The 23204-nt window shown below is 45.3% G+C and overlaps 1 protein-coding gene across 1 annotated transcript; it reads left to right on the top strand.

Annotated features, from left to right (window-relative positions):
• Nucleotides 1-2017: 2017 nt before the first annotated feature.
• Nucleotides 2018-16546, top strand: T265_01029 (hypothetical protein; the record flags this gene model as incomplete). Its single annotated transcript, XM_009164972.1, has 5 exons — nucleotides 2018-2213; nucleotides 4299-4647; nucleotides 10407-10620; nucleotides 10780-10937; nucleotides 16343-16546. 5 exons carry the CDS (start codon nucleotides 2043-2045, stop codon nucleotides 16522-16524), a joined length of 1074 nt encoding a protein of 357 aa, XP_009163236.1.
• Nucleotides 16547-23204: the final 6658 nt, after the last annotated feature.

Raw genomic sequence — 23204 nt, 5'->3', positions numbered from 1 at the left:
GATGCTTCGATTACTGGATGAACGCACAAATACCACTAAGTTATCTTCCATGTATTCATTTAAGGTCTTCTAAAATGCCGTGAAGGACGAAAACGACACACCCACAAATTTCTCAACGAAAGCCACTTCCGAAGCCATAGCACACGAAGTTCAAAGCCAAATATACGCCAATTATTTTCAAAAGAGATCGATTAAAACAAATCGCAAAAGAATGACGGCAGATGAGTGGGATTCCTAGACTGAGCATATATGCAAAGAAGTGCAACATTTTGACGTTAAAGTTTTTATTTCATCCGCAGGGGTTTTGCGGAAAAATTCATTGTGTGTCGAGGCGTCAGTGGGTTGACTGAATATGTGACTCAGTTGTTTGCTTATCCGCCACGAAAGCGGACCAGTTTGGCCGCCTATCAACTATGGTGCCGTATTTAATTCCCCTCACTTGTCTACGTGGTTAAGTTGAGACCTGAGTGACATCTTGGCTTCGTATTTGATGGGCGTTAAGTCTAGTCCCGCGCTACAATCGTTTTAAAAGCTACTACTGTCAAGATGCTTAACCCAGGGGGGAATTGATTAGAAGACAGGGCCGCTGACCGGTAGAGCCTCAGGTCTAACTATGATTGACTACTAAATGCCAGTTGCCACTGGTGCACCCAGAAGGCTTCGGAATTTCCAGAATGTTGTTGCCGCATACAATCAAACACGACGCGTTGTACATGTGTTTTTTGTTATACGGTGTCGCCTGCCCAGTTTGCAGAAAATTAACAAGTCTGCTCTGCTCCTGACGCTAATCCGTCTTGAACCCCTGACAGGTTTATAGCCATTTTGCGTATCCCCTAAGTGTCTGTTTCACAATGTCCCAAGCACGAGCTGTCACCCAAAATGGTTAAATTGTGCAAGTCGATTCATTCCTCGTTTTTTTCTCATCTGATCTTCATTCTGGGGAGATGTCCGAAGTTCATTTCTGGAGGAACTTGAAATTCATCATTTCTATCTTTCAGGACAGGTTTGCTTGAAGGAACGTGGACGATAATTTCGTGGTACATCTTTCGGATATCCAATGAGACTAGCTGCCTTAACTTCCTCATTTCCTGCAGCCACCGTTGTGAGTGAATCTTGAGTTCATACAGAAAGGTGAATTTTCAGACCAAATTCCTAAGGCAGACCAACACGCTGAAGTCCACAATTAGCGATCACAGACGGCTCAGTTAAATACTTAGTGAAGTGTTCTTTGCGAAAAATGAAAGTTGAGACCATGTCCTTTATGTTTGTGATTAACAATTTGAATTTTCTCGGAGCAGAACTATGATGAATCGGGAGCAAGGACAGCGCAGTGCACGTCCGACAATCAAACGTTTGTCAATATTACTTCATCCCGAGGGGATTTATCAAAGTAAAAGAACGTTTTTAAAAAATCGTTCTTACGAGATAAGCTAAGAACATGGTAGGATGCACATTCACGAATAACTGAAATCTCAAATTTTCCTGCAATTTATTAAACCATTATCGATCCAACGTCATTGCACCGTAAATGATAAGCTGGGTGGATGATTTAATCGGTTATAGCACATAATTTTTCGGAAGTGACTGGAAAACATTGATGGACACATCAGGAAATGTTTCTGGTCGTGTCTGGGCTGAAAATAAACTAAGGTGTGTTGTACTCGGCCTTTGAGGTGATTGTTCAACGAATCTCAGTCGGTCCCGATCTACCGTTTTGAGAAAGCTCTGAGTGACTTCCAATGGGACGTTACCCTGCTACACTTGAAGTTGTGGAGAATGTACACAAATCGCTTAGAGCCCCGTTGTGCTGCCGATTGTTTAAATCTATCACCAACATCACGGAACAATAATGCCCCGGGAGAGGTGATATGCGATTGAGGGTGGGGATGGGTGGCCCGAAATTTCATGACAATAAAAGTGTTCGTCAAAAAAGTTGTATTTATTCAAACGCGTCTAATATATTCAGAGAAAAGATATAGGGTAACTGTGTCATATTGTACGCTTCGTTGGGTGAATTTGGGTACAGAGTGCTCATCCGAAATATGGGCCAATCACAGCGGTCCATCCACCTTGCGTTTGTTTTTTTCTTCATGAGCAATACTCTGATGCCGATTTTAGCTGCTCGTCATTTTTGTTTGCATACTTTTTCAGGAATGGAGGGACAGAACGCGGCACCAAGAACCGCACAAACCACCAGTGAAAAAACACGTCACGTGAGTCCAGCTACATTCTGCAGACCATGGATTGAATACTTTTGAATGGCTGGAGTCTTAAACCTAGTGTAACGTGTTTTTGTAATGCACTACACATGAGGTTGCTGAGATCTCCTCGACAGCCCACGACTGGTTTCGCACCCCTCTGGGGCTCGTCACGTAGGCGCGTCCCCTGGAAACATCGAAACCGATAGATTAAGCTGGGTTCCAGGCGAGTCTCTCGAAAAACCAAATTAGTTTGCAAATGAGTGTGTATTCGCTAATTTCGTGCAATTTGGTTTCAAGCAGAACATAAGGTTGACGGACACCCGGGGGCTGCGCCTACCTGATGAGCCCGAAGTGGAAGGGTGAAACCGGTCGTGGGTTGTCGACGGATTTCCAGCAACCTTATGAGTAGTGCATTACAAAGATATACATGTGTATCGCGATATCTCGAATATCGTAGCGACTGAAACATGAGGCAGCCTGGTGCGGCACATTCGGTTGCCTGAGAACATCACGAACGAGAGATTCAGCTGGGTTCCAGGTGAGTCTCTCGAAAAACCAAATTAGTTTGCAACTGAGTGTTTATTCGCTAGTGTAACGTGTTTCGCAGTGGAAATCGTTTAGTTAGTAGTCAGACAAGAACTGGTTTTCTGGCAGGATTATAAAATCATATCTATAATCGTCTAGCTGTGGCACACGAAGGGACCACGATGACTGAGATACTGCCAGGTTGCGCAAGCCTAGACAGGAGCAGGCAATAGTTTCTCGTCACGCTTTAACCACTGAGCTTTTCAATTTAACCAGACTTAACCGGACGATGTGTATTAAGATGGTCTCTATTAGGCACACATATTAGCTACAGGGATTCGCAGAAACATTACAGAACTCTGTGCGGTAAGTTTCAGGAGTCTTGTCTCCGTTCAAACATATGCGCTTATTGGAGTGAATCAATGGGATCCACAACAGCATGCTACATTCTTCTAACTTAATACGTAAATTGGACTGTGCCTTCCATCAGTAGAATGATAAGTCATGTGACCGGACAACATACCACAGTTAAGTAAGTCTTAGGCACGAATTTAACATGTTGGCAAACGCGGAATATCGGAATATTTTGCTACGAGAGGGATCCTAGTGCGACGCCCCTGCAGAACACATCCAGCATAGCTCCATTTCCCTCGGCATTACAGAATGCAATTGCCAGCCTCCAGAGGGTGAGCTTCGCCAATCCGAATTACAAAATGGATGACACACTAGTGGGGTATGGTTTTTATTTACTCTGAAGATTGTGCCTGGCGTGCAATTTTGCAGGGACAAGCCAATCACATCAAGTTACGTTTTAAATCTATCTTGCTACTATCTTAAAATCACTGGTTTACGGAAACAGAGATACCAGCGTATTCGAATGAGTAAATTTGCTAACCTTGGTAATTCTAATCTGAAGTATGAAAGTCTTTCATCCTTGCTTTCTACACGGAATCGCTTCCTCTACTTAAGCAACCCAAGTCTTGCGCCATCAAATGCGAATTCCGAAAAAAACAAGCTTTTTCACCTTGCAAAGTAGTCGTAGGTTTACAGACGCAACACACTACTCATAAGTCTATTGAAAACTGGTCGACATCCCACAGACAGATTCAGGTGTGATTCAAGTGAGCCTCTCCTGGGAACCAAACTTGTATGCAGATGAGTGTATCTGTCTAATATCCCTGGTTTTCTTCCAACCGGTTCATTTCAATAAAGAACTTAAACAAACAATCGGTAGATATCTCCCGTGGCCCGAGCACAGACATTTCACTTTCTGAGTGTTTTTGTTGCAGGGAGCGCTAACATGACCGGTAATGTGAACAACGACAGTCGTCATACTGCTTTCCGTTGGTCAACCGAGAAACTTGAGCCTCGTCCGATTGCGAGCAGTACCAAAGCGGATTAATCAATGATATCTCCTTTTGTTGTTCTGCTACAGGTTTAAAAAAAGGTAATCTCAGTTCAAGCGCATCGTTCAAGCTTGCATCTAGGCATGGAACTGTGAGCGATTTGTTTGTTTATTGAAAAACATCCCTTGCTTTCGTACCACAAATCTGATGTCATCTCACTTTCCAGGTACTGTTGGTTGTTGGCGGAATTTATAATGAAACACACATCCAGTGTATCGACATGAGCTCTGTCGCCGGTGACCCGACCGAGTTTCATTCGAATGAAGCGAATGAGAATCTGCGAATTCCAGATTTACCTGGCGGTAGATACGACTGCGTCGCACTGGAGTTGAGCGGTTTAATCTACGTCATTGGTGGTGTCATGGAAGAAGGCGTTATCACAGATAGTGTTGCTATCCTAGATGTGGCTTCCTCGCGCTGGACAAGTGGCCCCTGTATGCGATCCCCCCGTGCACGGTTTGGTGCTGTCGCGCTCGATGACAAAATTTATGCAATTGGAGGACAAGATCAACCCCGTGAGTTGATTTAAACAGTTATTTTCCTTTGTACATACATATACAGGGTGTCTCATTATAAACGCAAAAAACAATACCCGTGTTAAAACTCTAATACCAGTTTAAACATTTATCATTTTGTATTTGGACATACATGCATTGTGGAGGTTTACTGTAAGCAGACTAGTATTACAAAATATGCTGAAAAAGCCGCCCTCTTTATCTATAACAAGTTGGAGGCGGTATGAGATGTGAGACACAGCATGTTTATCTTTTTCAAGCGTCACTCGTGCACACTCTTCGATTCTGGCTCTTAACTCCACCAAATTCTTCGGTTTATTTTCATAATGTACGCAAGCCTTGATCATTCCCTAAAACCAATAATCCAGAGGTGTTAGATCGGGTGACCTTGCGGCCAAAAGTTTGGAAATCCACAAGCAATGGCTCTCTCATCGGAAAATTGCTCTCGGAGGTAAGTTCTCATTTGGTATGAATAGTGGAGTGGAGTGCCATCTTGTTGAAAGACGGTCGATGACTTCTCGTGCTGCTTGAGTTGCGGGACAACATGCGTCTGCAACATATGGAAGTAACTGTCGCCGGAAACCGTAGCAATAAAGACAAAGGGACGCAGGAGACACTTTGAGGAGAACCCCATCCACACACAGAGATGAGGTGAATGGAGATTAAGAGTAAGGTACTCGTGAGGAGCTTTACGGGACCATTTCACGCAATTGTGCTTGTCGGTTATGCCATCCACAGAAAAATTTGCTTCATCGCTCTATAAAATGTTGGGAACGATTTCTTCATTGTCTAGCAGCCAGTTAGCGAACGAGACGCGTTGCCCCTTGTCTTCTTACGTGGTGTTTTGTAATAAAGTGAAATGATGCGGGTGTAACGCTGACACTACTGATGGGAAGGCATGCGAGTAGTATGTGTTGTTCCTGGAATTTCGCTTTACGTCTTTTGAAAAGGGGAGATCTGTTGCGGAATTTGTGGAGTCGCTTTGTAACATTTGGTTGGAGTTGAGCGAGGAATGATTGGAGTCAATGAATCTCCAGGAAAGTTCAAGAAGTCGTGTTCAGGAGAAGATGGACGTCCAGTTTTTGTAAATAAGATGTGAATTAGAATTTTGCTTCCCTGTCCAATGGTCTGTAGCCGGCCAGTTGGCACTTGCAAACAAGTAAGTCCACAGCGAAGGCCTTCTTCCTTCCACGGGTAGAGATGAAGGTGGCGTCCCATAATACGATGCACGCTAGCGCGATGAATGCCGGTCAACTGAGACACCCGAGTTATTGACGGAGATGCCATGGTGCTCTGGGACTGAAGTTGCTCGACGGCATTCTGTACAATGGGCGCTCTTTCATCATTCAGATACTTTTCCCCTTGCCACGAAAATCCAATACAGATCCAGTGGACTCACATTCTGCAATCAAGCTTGTAATGGTTGATACGGTGAAAGTATCTTTGGTGAGACCATGTTTGGTTTTGTAACCAGGATGTGCAGTGATGGCGCTTTCATCAAGGGAATAATACAGTTTCACAATTTTAATGCGCGTACTAACATCCGTGATGACAAAAATGAAAACACTTGCACTTGAAACCTCTTTGATGTGGCTACTAATGATGAAAAAAATTTTGTTATCCATTTTCTAACTGACTACGTTTACTCACCCAAACTAATTTTGCGTCTATTATGAGACATCCGTAAGTAATGACAGTCGGACAAGCGCATCGTATATATTTAGACAGCTACAACTCATTGTTGATAGAACGATTTGGACATTTTTGCGGTAGGCATTCTCAAATCCGATTGTGCCTACTTTTGTGCCTGGTGTGATTAATTCTCAATGAAAATGTTCGCACAATGAGCTGAACCAAAATAGAATTTTGTGCCAGCAAACCGCTCGTTTGGCTAATACCAGTTCCACCCAGTGAGGCCGATACTATGCCATTATTTGTTTGAACCAAAAACCAATAACCAAAAACCAATTTGAAGGTTTGCTAGAGTTTGTACATTTTTGCCTAATTTTATTAAACTTCCTACTGTTATCACATCTACCAAGAAGCAGGAGTTCCGCTCTTATTGGAGCCCACCATCAGCGTTGGGATTTGAACTCTGAGAACCAGCTCCAAACGTAACGGGACTACAGAACAGCCAATGGAATAACCGTTTTCGTTGAGACATATTTCATTGGTTATTTTCCACTCGCCCTTGTCAGATGAGTTGTATTCTTAGTATCACTTTTTTTGACCCGCTTGTACGCGACAGTGATCGATTGCGCAGCTGGCTCGCACGTTCATTGGCCAAGCGAACCAGGCGATCAATATGCTATCCAGACCTCTGTTCAGCGAAATATGAAGGCAATAAGGAGACTGTGGTCCACAACAGTGTGGACCGAGGGCATCGCTATCACCCAGCCAACAGATACAGCGCATTCACATTCGAGTGGTGTGATTCGTTTGTGAATAACTGCAACCGCCACGGTTGTGATGATCGACTGATTGAAGTCTTCTGATTGCGATGGATGAGAACTGAAGACTGTTCATTAGAATGAGTAGGGTTGAAAACACAAATTGAACTGATCCGGATTTCCTAAGTGTGATGCTCAAACGGCAACTGAGTTGATTAGCTCAACGCTGAGAGGACATTTATGGTAGTGTGAGGAGATCTGTGAACGATTAGGCCACGAATGACTGATCGGCAGGGTGATTAGCTCACCTATCGGATTTCCAGCATAAATTGGCTTTATTTTCTGAGTAAATGGTTGGAACTACTAACCACAAGTCTGATGCGAAGCGCACTGCTCAGGGACAAGCCAGTGCTGGGTGAGTCAGTGACCGCTTACTCCTTCTGCTAGGGTGAGGACAGCTGCCGGAATCAGACAGACTGTATTGTGCAACTTCGTCAAGTGCAAAGCTACCGGCATACTAACTTCATTCGCTTACTAACTTGTACCAGTTTGTCCCCAAATGGATTTCCAACTCATGGAACGCGTACTGTTCTACAAATCAATGGAACCGAGGCAGGCTGAAACCACAAAAACGTTTTAGTTTAAACATGCCTTGTGTTCTCTTGCAAAAAATCCAACTGGCTCTTGCACGATACATTAATACAGGCTAAAAAGCCTCTCCTTCTTATGGCCTATTGAAAACAGCTGCTGGATTTATTCTCATTTATACGGTTGTATCTAAGATCCTTGACAGCTTATGGTTCAAGGCCAAAAGCGTCCACTGTTAAATTTTCGGACGATTTCACCCAGTTCTTGTTCTAAAATATGGACGTCTTAGGCAAGGAGATAAAACTTCAGCACAGCAACTGGTGACAAAGTAACGTGAAAAGTACCACAGTACAAATAGAACAATCGGCCAGAATAGAGAAGCATTTGAAAAATTTTTTTAGATCGATCGGATCGAGACCTGAGTGCTCTTGGTTATCAGTAAAGAAGGAATGTCGAAAAAGCTTATTTCGATCGAAAGTAAAAAGCGCAAACCTGTGAGATTCCATGCCATCTCCTCCCCCCTCCCCCCAACCAGGTTATCGTACTACTTCTCGACCCATAAAATTCTAACCCGGTAACCGTGGGAGCTTCTCCCCCACACGGAGTTTGTCCGTTACTCAACAACTATTGTGTTAATCTGCTAGCTGGAATAAATCTCATTGACCAGTTCCTGGACTGTCTTGGAAGTGGCCTAATAGACCTAACGAGTTATTTTCTTGATCTGAAGTCCACTCTGACAAACGTGTGCATCGTTAGCCATTCGGACTCAACCAGTTACTCTGTAACTCAAACTCAGTTTGGTCAGGTGACTGATTCAGAAAGTTAGGAAGTTCCAATCTAAGCGGCTTGTGAATATGTTTTTCCTGATAAATCTTTGGGCGGAAACGGTAGCTTTGTGAAGAAGGACTTGTTTGATGCTAGTTAATAAGAAATTTCTGCGTCCCACCATCCTCCTGCTCAGCGCTCCTGGTCGGCTCGTTACCAGAATAAATGCAAACTACAATTTCCAAAAGCATTACAGCAATGGTTCGTCTTAGAAGCCAGCCCATTTGTGCATTTATCTGAATGTTTTGGGGTGCGCGGTCCACCGGCCAGGTCTCCGGACATCTTTTTGAAGATGTCGATGTTTGATTTCCAGAAGGATGACAAAGTAGGTTTTTTTACCGAGCTAATTAGATTAAACAAGATTAGCCCAAACTAAAGCAAGCTAAACACAACAGATGGGTGAAATCAAGAACAAGAATTGTCGTGGGCTTGTAGAATTCATCTTTCGTTTTTTCAGATGGAAATTTCGAACCTCAACTCGAATACATCAGCTACACAAAAAAGTCGGCGAATGTTTGGCCCAGGGACTGTCATATGAGCCACCAGAAATACGAAAGAGCTCTGTCGGCTTGAGTGTTCGGCATCTCACGACACCCTTTTGTCAAAAAAATCGTTCAGCTGTAGCACCCTTTCGGTGCCTAACTGCCATGACATCCGAAGTTTGCACGAGGGCTGGGATACTGCCGGGTTGTCCAAGCCTAGAGAGGGGAAGTCGAGAGATAGAGGTCGGGTTCTAACCCTGAACCTTCCGATCAGTAGGTTCGTGCTCTTAGGTTATCTCGCCCCCGCCTTTTGTTAAACATCGGGTTAAATTTTAAAAAAAATCATTGATCGGTACTTATGATGTCCCCCGCAAAAATTAGTACCTAATCCAACAGAAATTTCCATCGAATTACCAGTAATCAGGTGATTGTGCGAAATGATCAGTAGTGATCAAAATCCAGAATTGTGCCCCAACTGCTTATCGCCAGTTGCGCAGACACGTGATCCAGAGTTCTCACCCTGAGCAAAGTGTCACTGGACCCAATCCAACAAATATTGCATCCCACTGTCTTTATGCAAGTCAGGTTGCTGACATGTTTTGAGTCCAAAAGCACAAAGGCCAAACAGTACAAACCATTTAGTCCCCCCACAGCCAACCCCAGCTCGCTTGGCACCAGTTAACACCCACTGTTATATCTACTGATTCGCCAATCTGCGATATCTGCTGCTGACCCCGCTCCAGCGTTTAGTGACGAAAAAAGGCTCACAGAAGGGAACACAAAGGCTATATTCCGAACAAGCGAGTGCGAGAGCGTGAGCGTGAGTGCGTGTGAGTACGAAAATACAACGGTCTCAAGCAATTTATTGGAGGGACACTGCCTGAACTTGGTCCAGTGCTGACGCAGGCAGTCTGGCTTTGGTACGAGGCTGCGACGCGCTGCATATTGCGGGGGCGTTGTCTGACCTTGATCAACGCTGACTCGCGCTGTCTGGGTTTGATACAAGGCTGTGATGCGCTGCATGCTGGGGGGGGATGTTGTCTGTCTGGTCAACATCTAGCGGAGCTGAGAGTCTCGGTAGATTTCGGGCATTCAGTGGTTGCTTTCCGGAAGCTGACCTTCCTGGTATCCATAAACCGACAAAATCTGTGAGCGACATTCAGAGGGAATGATCCAAATAAGACGTCCTAGGCAGATAAACCAGTGCTCGAAGGGAATCCCATCTAAGTGCTGCACATCCGAACTAATCAACAAACAGGGACTACAGACTGACACCAAGCACTGATCACGTCTTCTAGTCGTAAGAGATCTCACCGATCCGTTCATTGACTGCCTAAAAGCTCCCTTATACTGGTCACTCCTTCACTTGGCCTGATGAAGCTCTTGTGCCAAAAGCGGGACTTTGCTGAGTGACAAATCCACGAAATATTTACCAAGTCTCTCCGAAACAATGAAGTCTACCTTGTCTTTTCAGATGGCAAACTTGCAACCACAGAAGTCTTTGAACCTTTGTCACAACTGTGGCGGCTGGTTGCTCCAATGTCCCGCCCAAGACGTGATCTGGCTGTTGCAGCGACCCAGGAAGAAGTCTATACTGTTGGTGGATGGGATGAGGGCATGTTGTCCATTGTGGAATGTTATCAACCACGGACCGATTCGTGGACTATTATTGCCTCCATAGCGACACCGTGAGTACCACTGCATTGCTAGACTACTGTTTAACGTGTCCCACTATGGTTGAATGAGTGTCGACATGAGGCTGTCCTTATACAGGTTTGACTGGTAATTCTCCATCTTAGCTGTACAGTCTGTGAACTGCATTAATTTGCCGCTTTCTCTCCACACAGACTTAGTGAGGCTGGAGCATGTGTACTGGGTAACCGGCTCTATGTAGCGGGAGGTCGGACGGAAACTGGTGTGGTCACTGACTCTGCTGCATTTTACAACGTAAACACAAATAGTTGGCAATCTATCGCACCAATGAGCCAACGGCGATGGAGATTTGGTAAGTTTCTCAGGAGAGGTAAGAGTTATAATCATTTCTATACTCAACCAACTCTTCAAAAATCAATATTACCATGTTCCCTATTTTACATGTTGTCGTTACTGAGTTGTTCTCGATCAAATCGCCGCTCACCCTAATGGTCGCCAACGATTCTTTGGGTAGTTTTTTTCGAGAAAATCATTTTTCTCTTCATGGCGTAATCAGCGCGTTCCTGAGGCAGTCAACTTGAAAGACGAATGATTTATGCTCAAAAATTGACGTTGAAAAATGCTATGATTGGCTGAATCAATCTGAGCTACTGAGATTGGCGTTTCTAATCGACCAACTCACATAATATGAAGCCTCACTCAAGCAAGAATTTCGTAGTTATCAGTTTATTTCCTAGTTTGGTCTGCGATATACTGTGGCTACATTCTACAATCCTGTATCAAAAGTACGGCAGAAGAAATTATTGGCTAGATAAGAGGAACTAATAAACATATCGCACCTAGGGAAGTTTTTGACGAATCTTAATTTGTCTCACAAGCATGTGTTGCATTTCCCACGAAAGCCCGACCGATTGTCGAATTACTACCGGGACTGACCGAAATTACATACAAATGAGTGTAAAATGACCATTAGTTGTACAAAATGAATCGATTTTTGGCCTTGTGAGTTCCGTACCCATATTGTAACCCAGTGTGAGTCCATTCACTGTGTTTGAATCATTTTATATTGCTTTCACTTTGCTTGCGAGAAGTGAACCGGCATTCTTGTGAAAGTCTGGTTAACTTCGTCTGATTATGATAGGCGCATTCTTGTGAACTCATCACTCCATCACACAATACAGCTATTAAAATTGTTCTGCAGGATCTATTTGGGGGTAAATCACATGATTACTTATTGTTGGTAGTGTGAGGAGATTTGGGATTTTTGTGGAGATTTCGTCCTGTAATTGAAGCCAATCTATGCTGAAAAGCCGAGAAGCACTGTACAGCTGTTTCATCCTTATTGGGAATCATCAGCAGTGCGCATCTCACGAAACTCCGAAGAGTCTCGAACCCGCGACCTCCCGGCTAGTAGCTTGAACACTTGACCGTTCGGCCACGAGTGGCTGATCAGCAATGTGATTAACTCGCACATAGACAGGATACAGCGCCGCTCATCCTTCAATCACGGGATCCACATCACACGGTCACACGTGTTGACTGGCTCCTCGAGCAACGACTTCTCAGATAGAAGCTTCACTCATCGGGTGAATAAACTTCAAACTGTTCAAACTACTAGCCGGGAGGTCGCGGGTTCCAGACTATTCGGAGTTTCGTGAGATGCGCACTGCTGATGATTCCCAATAAGGATGAAACAGCTGTACAGTGCTTCTCGGCTGTTCAGCATAGATTGGCTTCACTTACAGGACGAAATCCCACACAAAATATCCCAAATCTCCTCACACCACCCACAATATATAAGTAGCTCAGTGGAAGAACAAACTTCACCCGATGAGTGAAACTTCTATCAGAGAAGTCGTTGCTCGAGGAGCCAGTCAACAAGTGAGACCGCGTGATGTGGATCCCGTGATTCAAGGATGAGCGGCGCTATATCCTGTCTAAGTGCGAGTTAATCACACTGCTGATCAGCCACTCGTGGCAGAACGGTCAAGTGTTCAAGCTACTAGCCGGGACGTCGCCGGTTCCAGTAGCCGGGAGGTCGCGGGTTCGAGACTCTTCGGAGTTTCGTGAGATGCGCACTGCTGATGATTCCCAATAAGGATGAAACAGCTGTACAGTGCTTCTCGGCTTTTCAGCATAGATTGGCTTCACTTACAGGACGAAATCTCCACAAAAATGATCACTTATCTAAGTCACGGTGCACCCAAAGATTGTGTACTGACAGATATATGCACATGATCCCTGAACGTGATCTCTGAATGAAAAACACTGGAAGATAGACGAGGCATGCCTTGACAACGTACCAGTACAATGACAATGTAACAGTACCACTGTTTCCCTAAAATTTAAAATAATATACTACTTGTTAAGTTATTAGTAGTTAACAAAAAAGAATTCTATCATAGCCAATCTTCTCAACAGTATCAGCTTTCTATAGGCAGCAGATTCGTCGAAATCGAGTGTACTCCAATGACTGGGGCCAGAAAGTGTTATGGTCTCAACTGCGATGGATTTAGCTATCAAGATTTATCAACGCGGAGATTATCTTACAAGGGGAGCTGTTTGTCTGTTTGTCTCCTCAAACGCAAACACTTATAAAGCGCCTTTCTTGCTCGCTTGGAAACACCGAGTGGTATCATATTAGGCAATGTTCCGTTTGTTCACTTTTGTGCAGTAGAATGATTTAGCAGGGAAAATGCTAACGTACTATCTCCCAGGTCACCGTTTTGACGGGCTTCGGGCATATCACATGTGCTTTTCGAGTATCAATATGTACACATCACACAACACAAGATACAAGTATGCTAAAGTACTCACACTAAATGTTGGATGGCCGAGAGCCGGACCCCGTTTCGGTGGATGTAGAAAACACTCTTACTAAGTGATTTCTTGTTTTCTTTGCGATATCCGTTGGAAGTGGGTATAGCGGCGGACGTGTGCAAATACTATGGATTGATCGAGTGTGGTCACATGCGCTTGTGTGTGTAACCCTATGGATTTTCATATTGACCAGGAGGAATATGATTGGCAAACAGACTCGCAGATGATTTTATCAGCTATCAGCTGGCGTGATGACAAACACCCAGCTCAATAAACGGTGGGATGTGTGAAAAAATCTAGGTAGGCGTCAAAAATCGACCAAAAGTGAAGCGATTGATGACGTACACAGTATAGGTAACACGTGAACAGTAGACAAAATATAGCATATGATATATCTCATCGTTGTGATGGAAACGGGGTTTTTCTTGTCAAAGCATCGTTCTTTTTTATTCACATTGCTACCTAAATGCTGCTTACAATACCGACTTTTGACTAGCTCACGAAAATTGCTGACCCTAATGTTGTGTCTCAGGGGGAAGTCTAAGCAATGCAGGTATTGACAAAGGCGCTGTCAAGAAGCTGAAAAAAAAGAATTTTCTGACACTTTACTTATAGGGTTCTACACGAGCACTGTTCATTCAATATTTATAAGTGGTGTACTGACATCTCAGGGAACTACATCTGTATGGCTCGAATAGCGTACCGAATGAAGCACGTTTATCTATCTTTGCAAATTACCAGTCGGGTAATGAAATACACTCATTTGCAAACTAAATTGGTCTCGCAAGAGACTCGCCTGGAACCCAGCGGACTCTCTCGTTTGTGATGTTTCCAGGCAACTGAACGTGCCGCATTAGGCCACCTTATGTTCCACGTGAGTCTCTTGCAGAACCAAATTAGTGTATTTCGTTAATTTCGTGCAATTTTGTTTCAAGTAGAACAGAAAGTTGACGGAAACTCGGAATTGCGCCTACTTAATTACTCCCAGGGAAAGCGAAACCGATCGTGAACTGTCGACGAATTTTCAGCAAAATTATGAGTAGTGCATTGCAAACAATTGGGTAATTGCAACTCCGAGCCATCAGAGGCTACTTTACCAATACACTCGCCTGTGCTGATTCCTTTTTCCAACGATCCAACTTTGTGACATCGAAAAACAGAGCTCAACTAGTTTGCTCTTATTTTCCGTGAGTGAGACAAGAGCAAAATAAAGTTCACCATCGCTGCTTCCAGCGCGACACATTTGTACGTCCTCTTAAGTCACAGTATAGTCAGTCCTATGTTGAAACTGTCAGTCGTCAAAGAATGGTTTCAGTGGAACACTTGAAATCACATAACCTGCAATAAAAATGACATCACCGACACACACACACAACGCGCCAGATATACACCCACATAGGACAAGATTTCCTGTCGTCTAAGGATAATATGTGGTGTGTGTTCCACTGAAAACTAGTTCGACTAAAGCAAAATGGAAAAGGTCTTCATACATTTATATTCGTAACGCACTACTCATAAGGTTGCTGAAACTTCGTCGACGGCCCACGACCGGTTTCGCCCTCCTTGGGGCTCATCAGGTAGGCGCAGTCTTCAAACAACCCCATAATTTCTAAACAACGTCAGTAATTCATCAAATCACAGATTCTTTAATCTGGCGTCCATTGCGTTGTGTTTATCGAGAAGAGAAATCATTGATGGTCATTTCCAGTGAGAATATAATGAAGAACGTGATCAATTTCTCTAACATCACGTACAAATCGATGAGACAGACAGACTGACGTAAGTGATAGTGGGGGGAAGTGAGAAAATAGCCGTTTTCACTTCTGTTAAAACTGAGCTTATCGCTCGGGGTAGACACTCATTTGCACACGAAGTTGGCTTTGACAAGAGACCCAGCCTAATTCATCTGAATCGTCCATTTATGATAGTCCATTTCAAAGAAAACGACAGAGTGGGGAAAGCCCATCTGATCAACCCAAAGCAGGGCGAAGGAGGTCTTAGGCTGTTGAATACTTTTCAGCGGCCACATGAGTAGCACATTACGAGTTGATCTTATTGTTTTTGAGAAGGGTTTCGAAACTAAAAGCAAAACCTAGCTTACAAAACGAACCAGAAACTGCCTTTAGTATTCGAAATCCGCTTAAACTGGCTTGAGCAGGTTGTGAGGGAACGGTTTTTGCAACACATATTGTCAAGTTACCACAAGTTTGAAATCAAACTCCCTGTGATTTGGAGGCTCGTCTTTGTAAATAAAGGTGACCTATAGAACTCTAGAATAAAAAAACCGAGGGTGAAGACCTCAGTTTATCAAAAATCGCATGATTCGATGGACATGAAGACAGGAGAAGCGACTAACGAGTGGCGGTTTAACCTAGCTACATGCGAGTTAATCGCATTTCTGACCGCTCGCTCGAAGCCGTATGGTTTAGTCTCCAGCTAATAGCCAGGAGATGCCGAATTTCGATCTCCTTGGTGATTCGTGAAACGTATATACTTATATAGGTTCAAAGTAGGATGTAGCGTTTTGGACCACAATTTTCTTAATGTCTTCGTAAAACCGTGAACACGAGTCTGGATAGCCGCTTAATAGCCGTCTGATGCGCCTGGCCAAATCAGAAAGCCAATGAACATGTGAATCAGCTGATCGATCTATTGAAAACTGACGCGACAGGCGCGTCATGTGCAGCCGGCTGTTTATAAAGCTCACGTGGAAAGTTCTAGGCGAGCCAAAAACTGATACTAAAAATAGAACTCAAGGACAAGTGAAGAACGACCAATCAAATTTGTCTCAACGAAAACGGTTATCCCATTGGCAGTTGTGTAGTCCAGTTAGGGTAGGAGCTGATTCTCCTAATATGTATAATTCTTCGGTAAAAATGTGCTTCTATGAGGTTCGCTACACCGCAGTGGTTTCAATTGCTGTCATTCGTTTCCCAGGTCTGGTTGCTCACGGCGGTTCTCTGTACGCCGTTGGGGGAAACAATCGACTAACTGAGGAACTGACTTCGATAGAACGCTACGACCCATGCCGCAATCAGTGGACGTTCGCCCCAGAACAACTGAAGATGCCTCGCACAGGTGCTGCGGTTGTACTGCTACACTTAACATGTTCGGATTGACTCTGAATGTTTACCACAACCATATAAATCTGCAGTGTTTTTTTTCAAAAACGCTTTGATTGGGCTTTAATTTCTTCAAATCCTGTGCGAAAATACGGGATGGAACTTTCGGGAAGTATCATGTTCCTCTGTCCAACTTGGCGAATATTTTCGCCGTTTTAATTGATTAGTTAGAAAACTGCGTTTGAAAACAGAAAATGCGACGGTCATTTTTGTCAGTTAAACCTTCCCAGCGACCAATAACATGTTTGTTCAACAAAGTTCAACACTTTCCAATCGTTTTGTAGCACCAGTGTAGATTCCGAAAAGTCACAAATAGGTTAACCCTTAATGTCGTGTGAATGCCTGTCTGACTCCGTGACCCTTTGAGCTATACTGAGTGGTGTCCGTGTGACACTCACAGCTCTCTCGTACCAGGTTTGTCGGTGGTAAGATGTCTGCCAAACAGTCTACTTGCTCTTCATGTTGGGGGCAGAACACGTGTGGCGAATTGCCCGATGCACTTGCATTTCCAACCAAACACATGTGCCTTACGGTTAGGACTTTGGGCCAAAGGTTTTGGTTGGGCACCCCAGACATTCTCCTGTCTAGGTCTGGGCACCACGGCAGCACCCCGGCCCTCGCCCAACCATGATACTTAAAAGTAACAATACTCTTATGCCACATCGGCCGTGACCAGATGGGTCGTCTTAAATGCTGCATAGAGCAGAACGGGTTGGCGGAAACTTCCTACCACTGACGTCCCCCTTTTTGAAAATTCACGTATTCACTATTCTACCCCAACCACTTCTATGTTGAATACTCACTCCGCAGATCTCGGCACGAGGGCTCATTACTTTCTTCGCCATGCGTTAGTCTCAGACGCAATTTCTGTACGTTCGATTTCAGTAAAAACCCTAAACACTTCGAAGTGTGATTTCAAACTCCAAAAGCCTGTCTACTTGGCAGCCTTCAATGTTCGCACATAGAAGCAAGCAGGACAACAGGTGGATTTCCTCCGAATTAATGTATGTTGCTTGTCAGAAACCAGGACGCAGGCACTGTGATCAAAATGAATGTCCCTCCGCCCTCTCCGAGGTCCCGGCTGCTCAAATCTGGTGGTGCAGAGGCCGCTACAGCTGGATATGCTGGGGCGGGTAGTGTATTGAGCGAACGGGAGGAAGCGTCTCTGTTTGATTGGATACCTGTTTATACCAGCTTCTAAGAGATAATCACGAGGAAATAAGGTTCATCAGATCCTGTTTACTGTGTCTACTTACACCGCAACGTACTGTAGCCTGTGACACTGAATATTCCAACGACAGTTTTATGATGCTATAGGTGCTCTTTTGGGTCGTTGTCTTGGATTGGACACGGGACTCACGGACAACGGTGGTCGTCCACTCTAGCACAGAGTAGTTCTTGCAGTACCAACTTTCGGAACAGCGAAAATCGCTTGGTGACGTTGTGCCCAACTACCAACCTCCCCTGAATCCAAATCGGTCACATCGGTGTCAGTTATCGGTAGGGAAGGTCGGTCACTGCTTGCCGCTCCTTCTGGAACACTATCGCGGAATTCAGACACGCACTTATACCCTGGTGACTTTCATTGCGCTTTTTAGGTCTCCACAAAACGCGCGCACCTTGCTTAGCCGCTAAGAAGCTAATGGATCCAGAAATCGAACAAAACTATCAAAATCGCCCCCCGGACCGTCCTATATCGGATATCAACAATCACTGGTGAAAGATATCCGAAGCGCTGCTCGAACACGAAGCTACAGTCTGCGGTACAACCTAGTCAACCTCATCCCGGCACTGCATCTCTGATAGGACCAATCTTTTCTGAAAGCCCGGCGACGGAACACCACGGGCCGCAACCACAACTACACCCGACGCATCATCCGACGTCGGATGAAAGTAAGTGTTCATACAGACCGAGTAGCTCAGTGGGCCCGAAGGGCCGAAAAAATGGAAGAGACAAAAAATCCTGGCATGCTTCAGAAGTTTGTGAACATAATCCGACCCCTATATTCATGTGCTTCTGAGCGGATTAGAGTGTATGGCAAGTCCTCCAAAAATTTCCCAGAAAAAAGTGGTCTCCGAAAATCATGTCCTATTCTTCCATTTCTTTCAACTTCTTCATTGATGATACAATGCAGCGAACGCTGGATCGTCTTCAAAACCCCACTGTTGAAATTATTGCTGACGGGAGCCTTCTCGATCTGCAGTATTCAAACGATATCACCCCCATCTTGGAAGATCAAGGCGAAGCAAATGCCTTGTTGTATAGGCTGGCTAACATCATACCAGTACCTTCAGATTGAAGTCATTCTTCATAACGTATAGTCGCTGGAAATAAATTTAACAATTCAGAGGGGATAACTGAAGGTTATAGGGAACTATGCAGGCTGCGGTAGTCGTATTAGCTCTGACGGCATTGTGTCTGATAAAGTCAGTGCAAGAATCTCAAAGGCTGAAACAGTGTTCGCTAGTTGGCGTCACTTGTAGCGTCAAAATCCATATCACTAGGTCTCAATGGTTGCCTGTACTAGGCCATAGTGAAGGCTGTGTTGATGTGTGGCTATGAGACGTGGCCACTGCCCACAGACGACGTGAAGTGTCTACAGGCATTTGACCACCGATGCCTCAGAAGCGTTGCTGGATTTGGATGACGTCAACGCACTAGTTACAAGTGACTATATAGTGGCCATTTGGTCGTGCAGCAGGTGTGTCGACCGCGGAGAACATTCAGCGCCATCAATTGCGGTGGCTTAGTCATGTGCCACGCATGCCAAAACACCGTCTTGCGAAACGAGTGCTGTTCTCCGTACCTTCTCCAGAACGGTGCAAACAACGAGGTGGACAACGTTTGACCCCGCTTACAGTTTGCAGGATACATTGGAAGAGAGGGCAGCTGATCAACGACTCGGTGTCGATGGCGTTCGTGTTTGTCAGCTTTTTTCAGATTGTCTGACTGAGCGCTTGGAAGTGCACGCACCTCAGAATGGTTGGCACAAGCAAGCGCCCAATCTTTTTCTCTTCTTTTCACTCTGAATCATTAGATATAATAAGATGACCGTTATGGTTCTACGGCAGCACTGAAGTTGCTGCCCCTGATTGAGATGATGGTAGTGGGTTTCGATCATTCATTCGTAGTTGTGTGGTTGTTTCGAGCAAACGCACCGACAGACCTGCTTGTCACATTTTTCTGAGGTAAGTTCCACAAGAGTATTCGGATTTTAGACGCCAACTGCAGGAAAAAAGCCAGGGCGATCTCCATGATAGAAGAAGGAGTATTAACGAAAGCCAGTTTTGAGTCAAATATTTTGCGCGATCTTATTATCCGAGTAGCTACATTTAAAACCAAAATTAAGACATGTCGACGGGTGTTTTCTGTACAACTTGCGTTTCTTGTGAAGTCCATTTCCTGGTGGTTACAGGAGACTCGAAGGACCGACTTTGTTTTTCCACCTTGTGACCTCGAATAACCTTTTTGTTACTCTCTGCAGACAACCAAGGGGCGGGCGATTTCACTGGAAACAGATTTCTAGCCATTGGGGACTGAGTTCTTCAGGATTTGCTCCAAAAATTTTTTAGATAACTGTCTTCCGGATTATTCTGTGCTCTTTCCACCGGAAGTTCTGTTACGGTTCGGTCACGCAGCGAGCAAACAATATTATATGCGGATTGTGGCAATACTCCATCCCCATTTCTGTTGCTTGATCCAGACTACTTAATGATCCAAAAACACGCGATCAACAGGCGATGCCCCGAGCTTCCGAACCCAAGTCAGTAAAAAGATGGTATCGTGTAAGTAAGTGGTCGGATTTAAGTTTCTTGGAATATCAATAGGCCATTGATTTATTCATAGTTTGACCTTGAAGATGCCGGAAGTTCGCTAGCACACAGAAAAATACGGCGTTTTTAGGGGGATACTGATATCCACAACAACTCCCCTTGTGAAAAGTCAGTAACATACTCGACGAGGTTCGACCTGGATACGTTCCGGCTGGCGGCGGCGTCGATCTGTCCACCGCCTGGGAAGAAGTGTTGAATTAATTACTGAGCTGCCAGTCACACTCTCCTCTTTCGAAGCTGTCTCAGTTTTCAGCTCAAAAGTATCGAGCGATATGTCCAACGGTACTGTACCCAAACATACTTGAGTTTCCGGCGTGCTGTTAAAGCGGAGTTGGTTTTGATGTCTGATCCAGGTGTCTTGACCAACCGACACGTCGTACATTACACTACCGCGTTTGCGCAGGATACGACCTGCAATCCATGAATCATGTTCTGAGCGATAGTCACGGACAAGCAGGGGCGTTTTCACCTTGAATGGGGTTCCAACTGCCACCGGTATGGACCTTGACTCAGTAGGTTGTGTTGGCAACATGGAAGAATGCACAGTTCTAAGTTTACGGCCCATGAGTGCCTCTGCAGGTGACTGGTGGTTTGCCAAAGCGTCATTCGGGGTCGTTCGGTACACAAACAGGAATCTCTGAAGGGCTTCGACGGATGTCTCCTCCCCTCGAGCTTTAAGCAAAGCCCTCTTGAATGTGTCGACGAACCTTTCTGCTTGACCGTTCGATTGTGGGTGGTACGGTGGTGAACGAACGTGTGTTATCGCATGTCGAGTGCAGAAGTCGCGGAACTCAGCAGAGGTGAACTGCGAACCATTGTCTGAGACTATGGACTCCGGTAATCCATGCTGACTGAAAATGTTGGATAACACTCTCAGCGTACTAGATGTTGTTGGAGATGACACCGGAATGATTTCTGGCCACTTGGAAAAAGCGTCAATCAAAACCAAATAAAAAGTGCCATTTATCGGTCCTGCGTAATCAATGTGGATCCGAGACCAGGGCTTTTCAGGTCGAGGCCAGGGAACCGGTGGTTGGTGTGGCGGATTCTTTGAAGCTTGTTGACATCGGGAGCAGCGTTTTACAAAATCAGTGATGTGCTGGTCCATGTGCGGCCAGTATGCGTAACTGCGAGCTATTGACTTCATACGGTTGATTCCTGGATGTCCAGAATGGAACTGACGAAGAACTCGATGGCGTAAAGGTTGCGGAATCACCACGCGATCTCCAAACATTAAACAATCTTTTACGATCGCTAATGCATCTCGGCGATGAAAGAGCTGTCGAAGGGAATCATCTTTGAGATTCGAAGGCCACCGAGAATTCATGAATCGGATCACCTTTTGAAGCGTTCCATCAGCTGTGGTAGCTCTTTGAACCTCTGTTACTGTCACGGGCAAGGCACGAACGGACTGGACCAACTGGGGGTCGGCTGGGTCCTCAAATGCAACATGCGCAATGACCGTGTCTTCTTCGGGTGTTGGCTGGTTGTTGATCAGGCGAGATAATGCATCGGCCTGACCGAAGTCGGTGGTGCGCCGATATTGAATATCGAAGTCATACCCCAGCATAATCAGAGCCCATCTTTTCTGGCGGTTGGCAGAGTGCGCTGGAACACCTTTCTTTGAACCAAAGATGGAGAGCAGTGGTTTGGGATTGGTGAGTAGAGTGAAACGGCGGCCATACAGCATTTTGTGGGAACGCCGAACCACAAACACCACTGCCAACGCTTCTTCCTCTATCTGCCCGTATCGCTGTTCTGCTGGAGAACCGGCGCATATGCGGATGTCACCGTTAGGTTTCTTTACCACAACGATGGGCGCTGCCCAGGCAGAGTAGGATACAGGGGACAGAACGCTTTGTTCTTCCAACCGTTGAAGTTCGGCATCTACCAGTGGGAGGGAAGCGTACGGAACTGGTCTCTTTGGACGGAAGACTGGCGTAGCTCCCGGCACGAGGTGGAGGACTGCTTGTGTCGCAGTGCACTGACCGAGACCGGACTGGAAAACAATTGGAAATCGCTCCATAATGTCGGATGCAAGATCTGGATGCGCCTTAGGAGATTGAACTGCATTGCAAACGGCGCTGATTGGAATGTCGGCTAACCCAAGGCGATCGAACCAATCAAGACCCAATAGGTTCAATTCAGTTGCCGTTATATAACACCACCCCATAAATGTAGTTCCTCAAAAAGATACACAGCACTCGAGCTCACCGGAAAGTTTTAAGTCTCCACCGCAAGCACTGGTTGCAGTTCGAGTTGCTTGTATGATCGGAGGTTGCCCGAGCATGCGCCAAAGCTTCTCCGAAATGATGGTAATATCCGACGCAGTGTCCAACTGCAGACGGACTGGATGGCCATTTGCGGTGACTGTCAGATACTTCCGGTTACCTGGCGTGTTGATCTGGAAAGTAGCCAGCAGACTGAGAGAGGAGCCAACAGGGTTCGCTTTCGGTTTGGGACGGACGCGTGATGACTGCTTTGAACCAGCAGAGGCCGTATGTATCCGTGACTGACAATATCCATCTTTGTGTCCCACGGACTTACATTGGCGGCACCGATGCTGCTTGTGGGGACAGAACCTGACGAAGTGCCAAGCTCCACAGTGCCAACACTGTGAAGGTGGGGTCTTCTTTGAACCTTTGTTTTGCTTCGGAACAGAACACTGCGAGGTCGATTTGGTTGGGACAGAGTTGACAGGGCCAGGCTGTTGCGTTGATGTATTGCATGAACTTCGGAACCGCCATGACTCCCAAGTTGGACCTTGCAGTTAGGCTTTTTAGCCAAAGGTTTTGGTTGAGGACCCTAATCGTCCTCCTGACTAGGTGTGGGCGCCCTGGCAA

This window comes from Opisthorchis viverrini (assembly GCF_000715545.1).
Source record: "Opisthorchis viverrini unplaced genomic scaffold opera_v5_11, whole genome shotgun sequence".
Classification (NCBI taxonomy): domain Eukaryota; kingdom Metazoa; phylum Platyhelminthes; class Trematoda; order Opisthorchiida; family Opisthorchiidae; genus Opisthorchis; species Opisthorchis viverrini.
The sequence above is the reverse complement of the archived record's forward strand: the minus strand, read 5'-3'. Positions and strand labels throughout refer to the sequence as shown.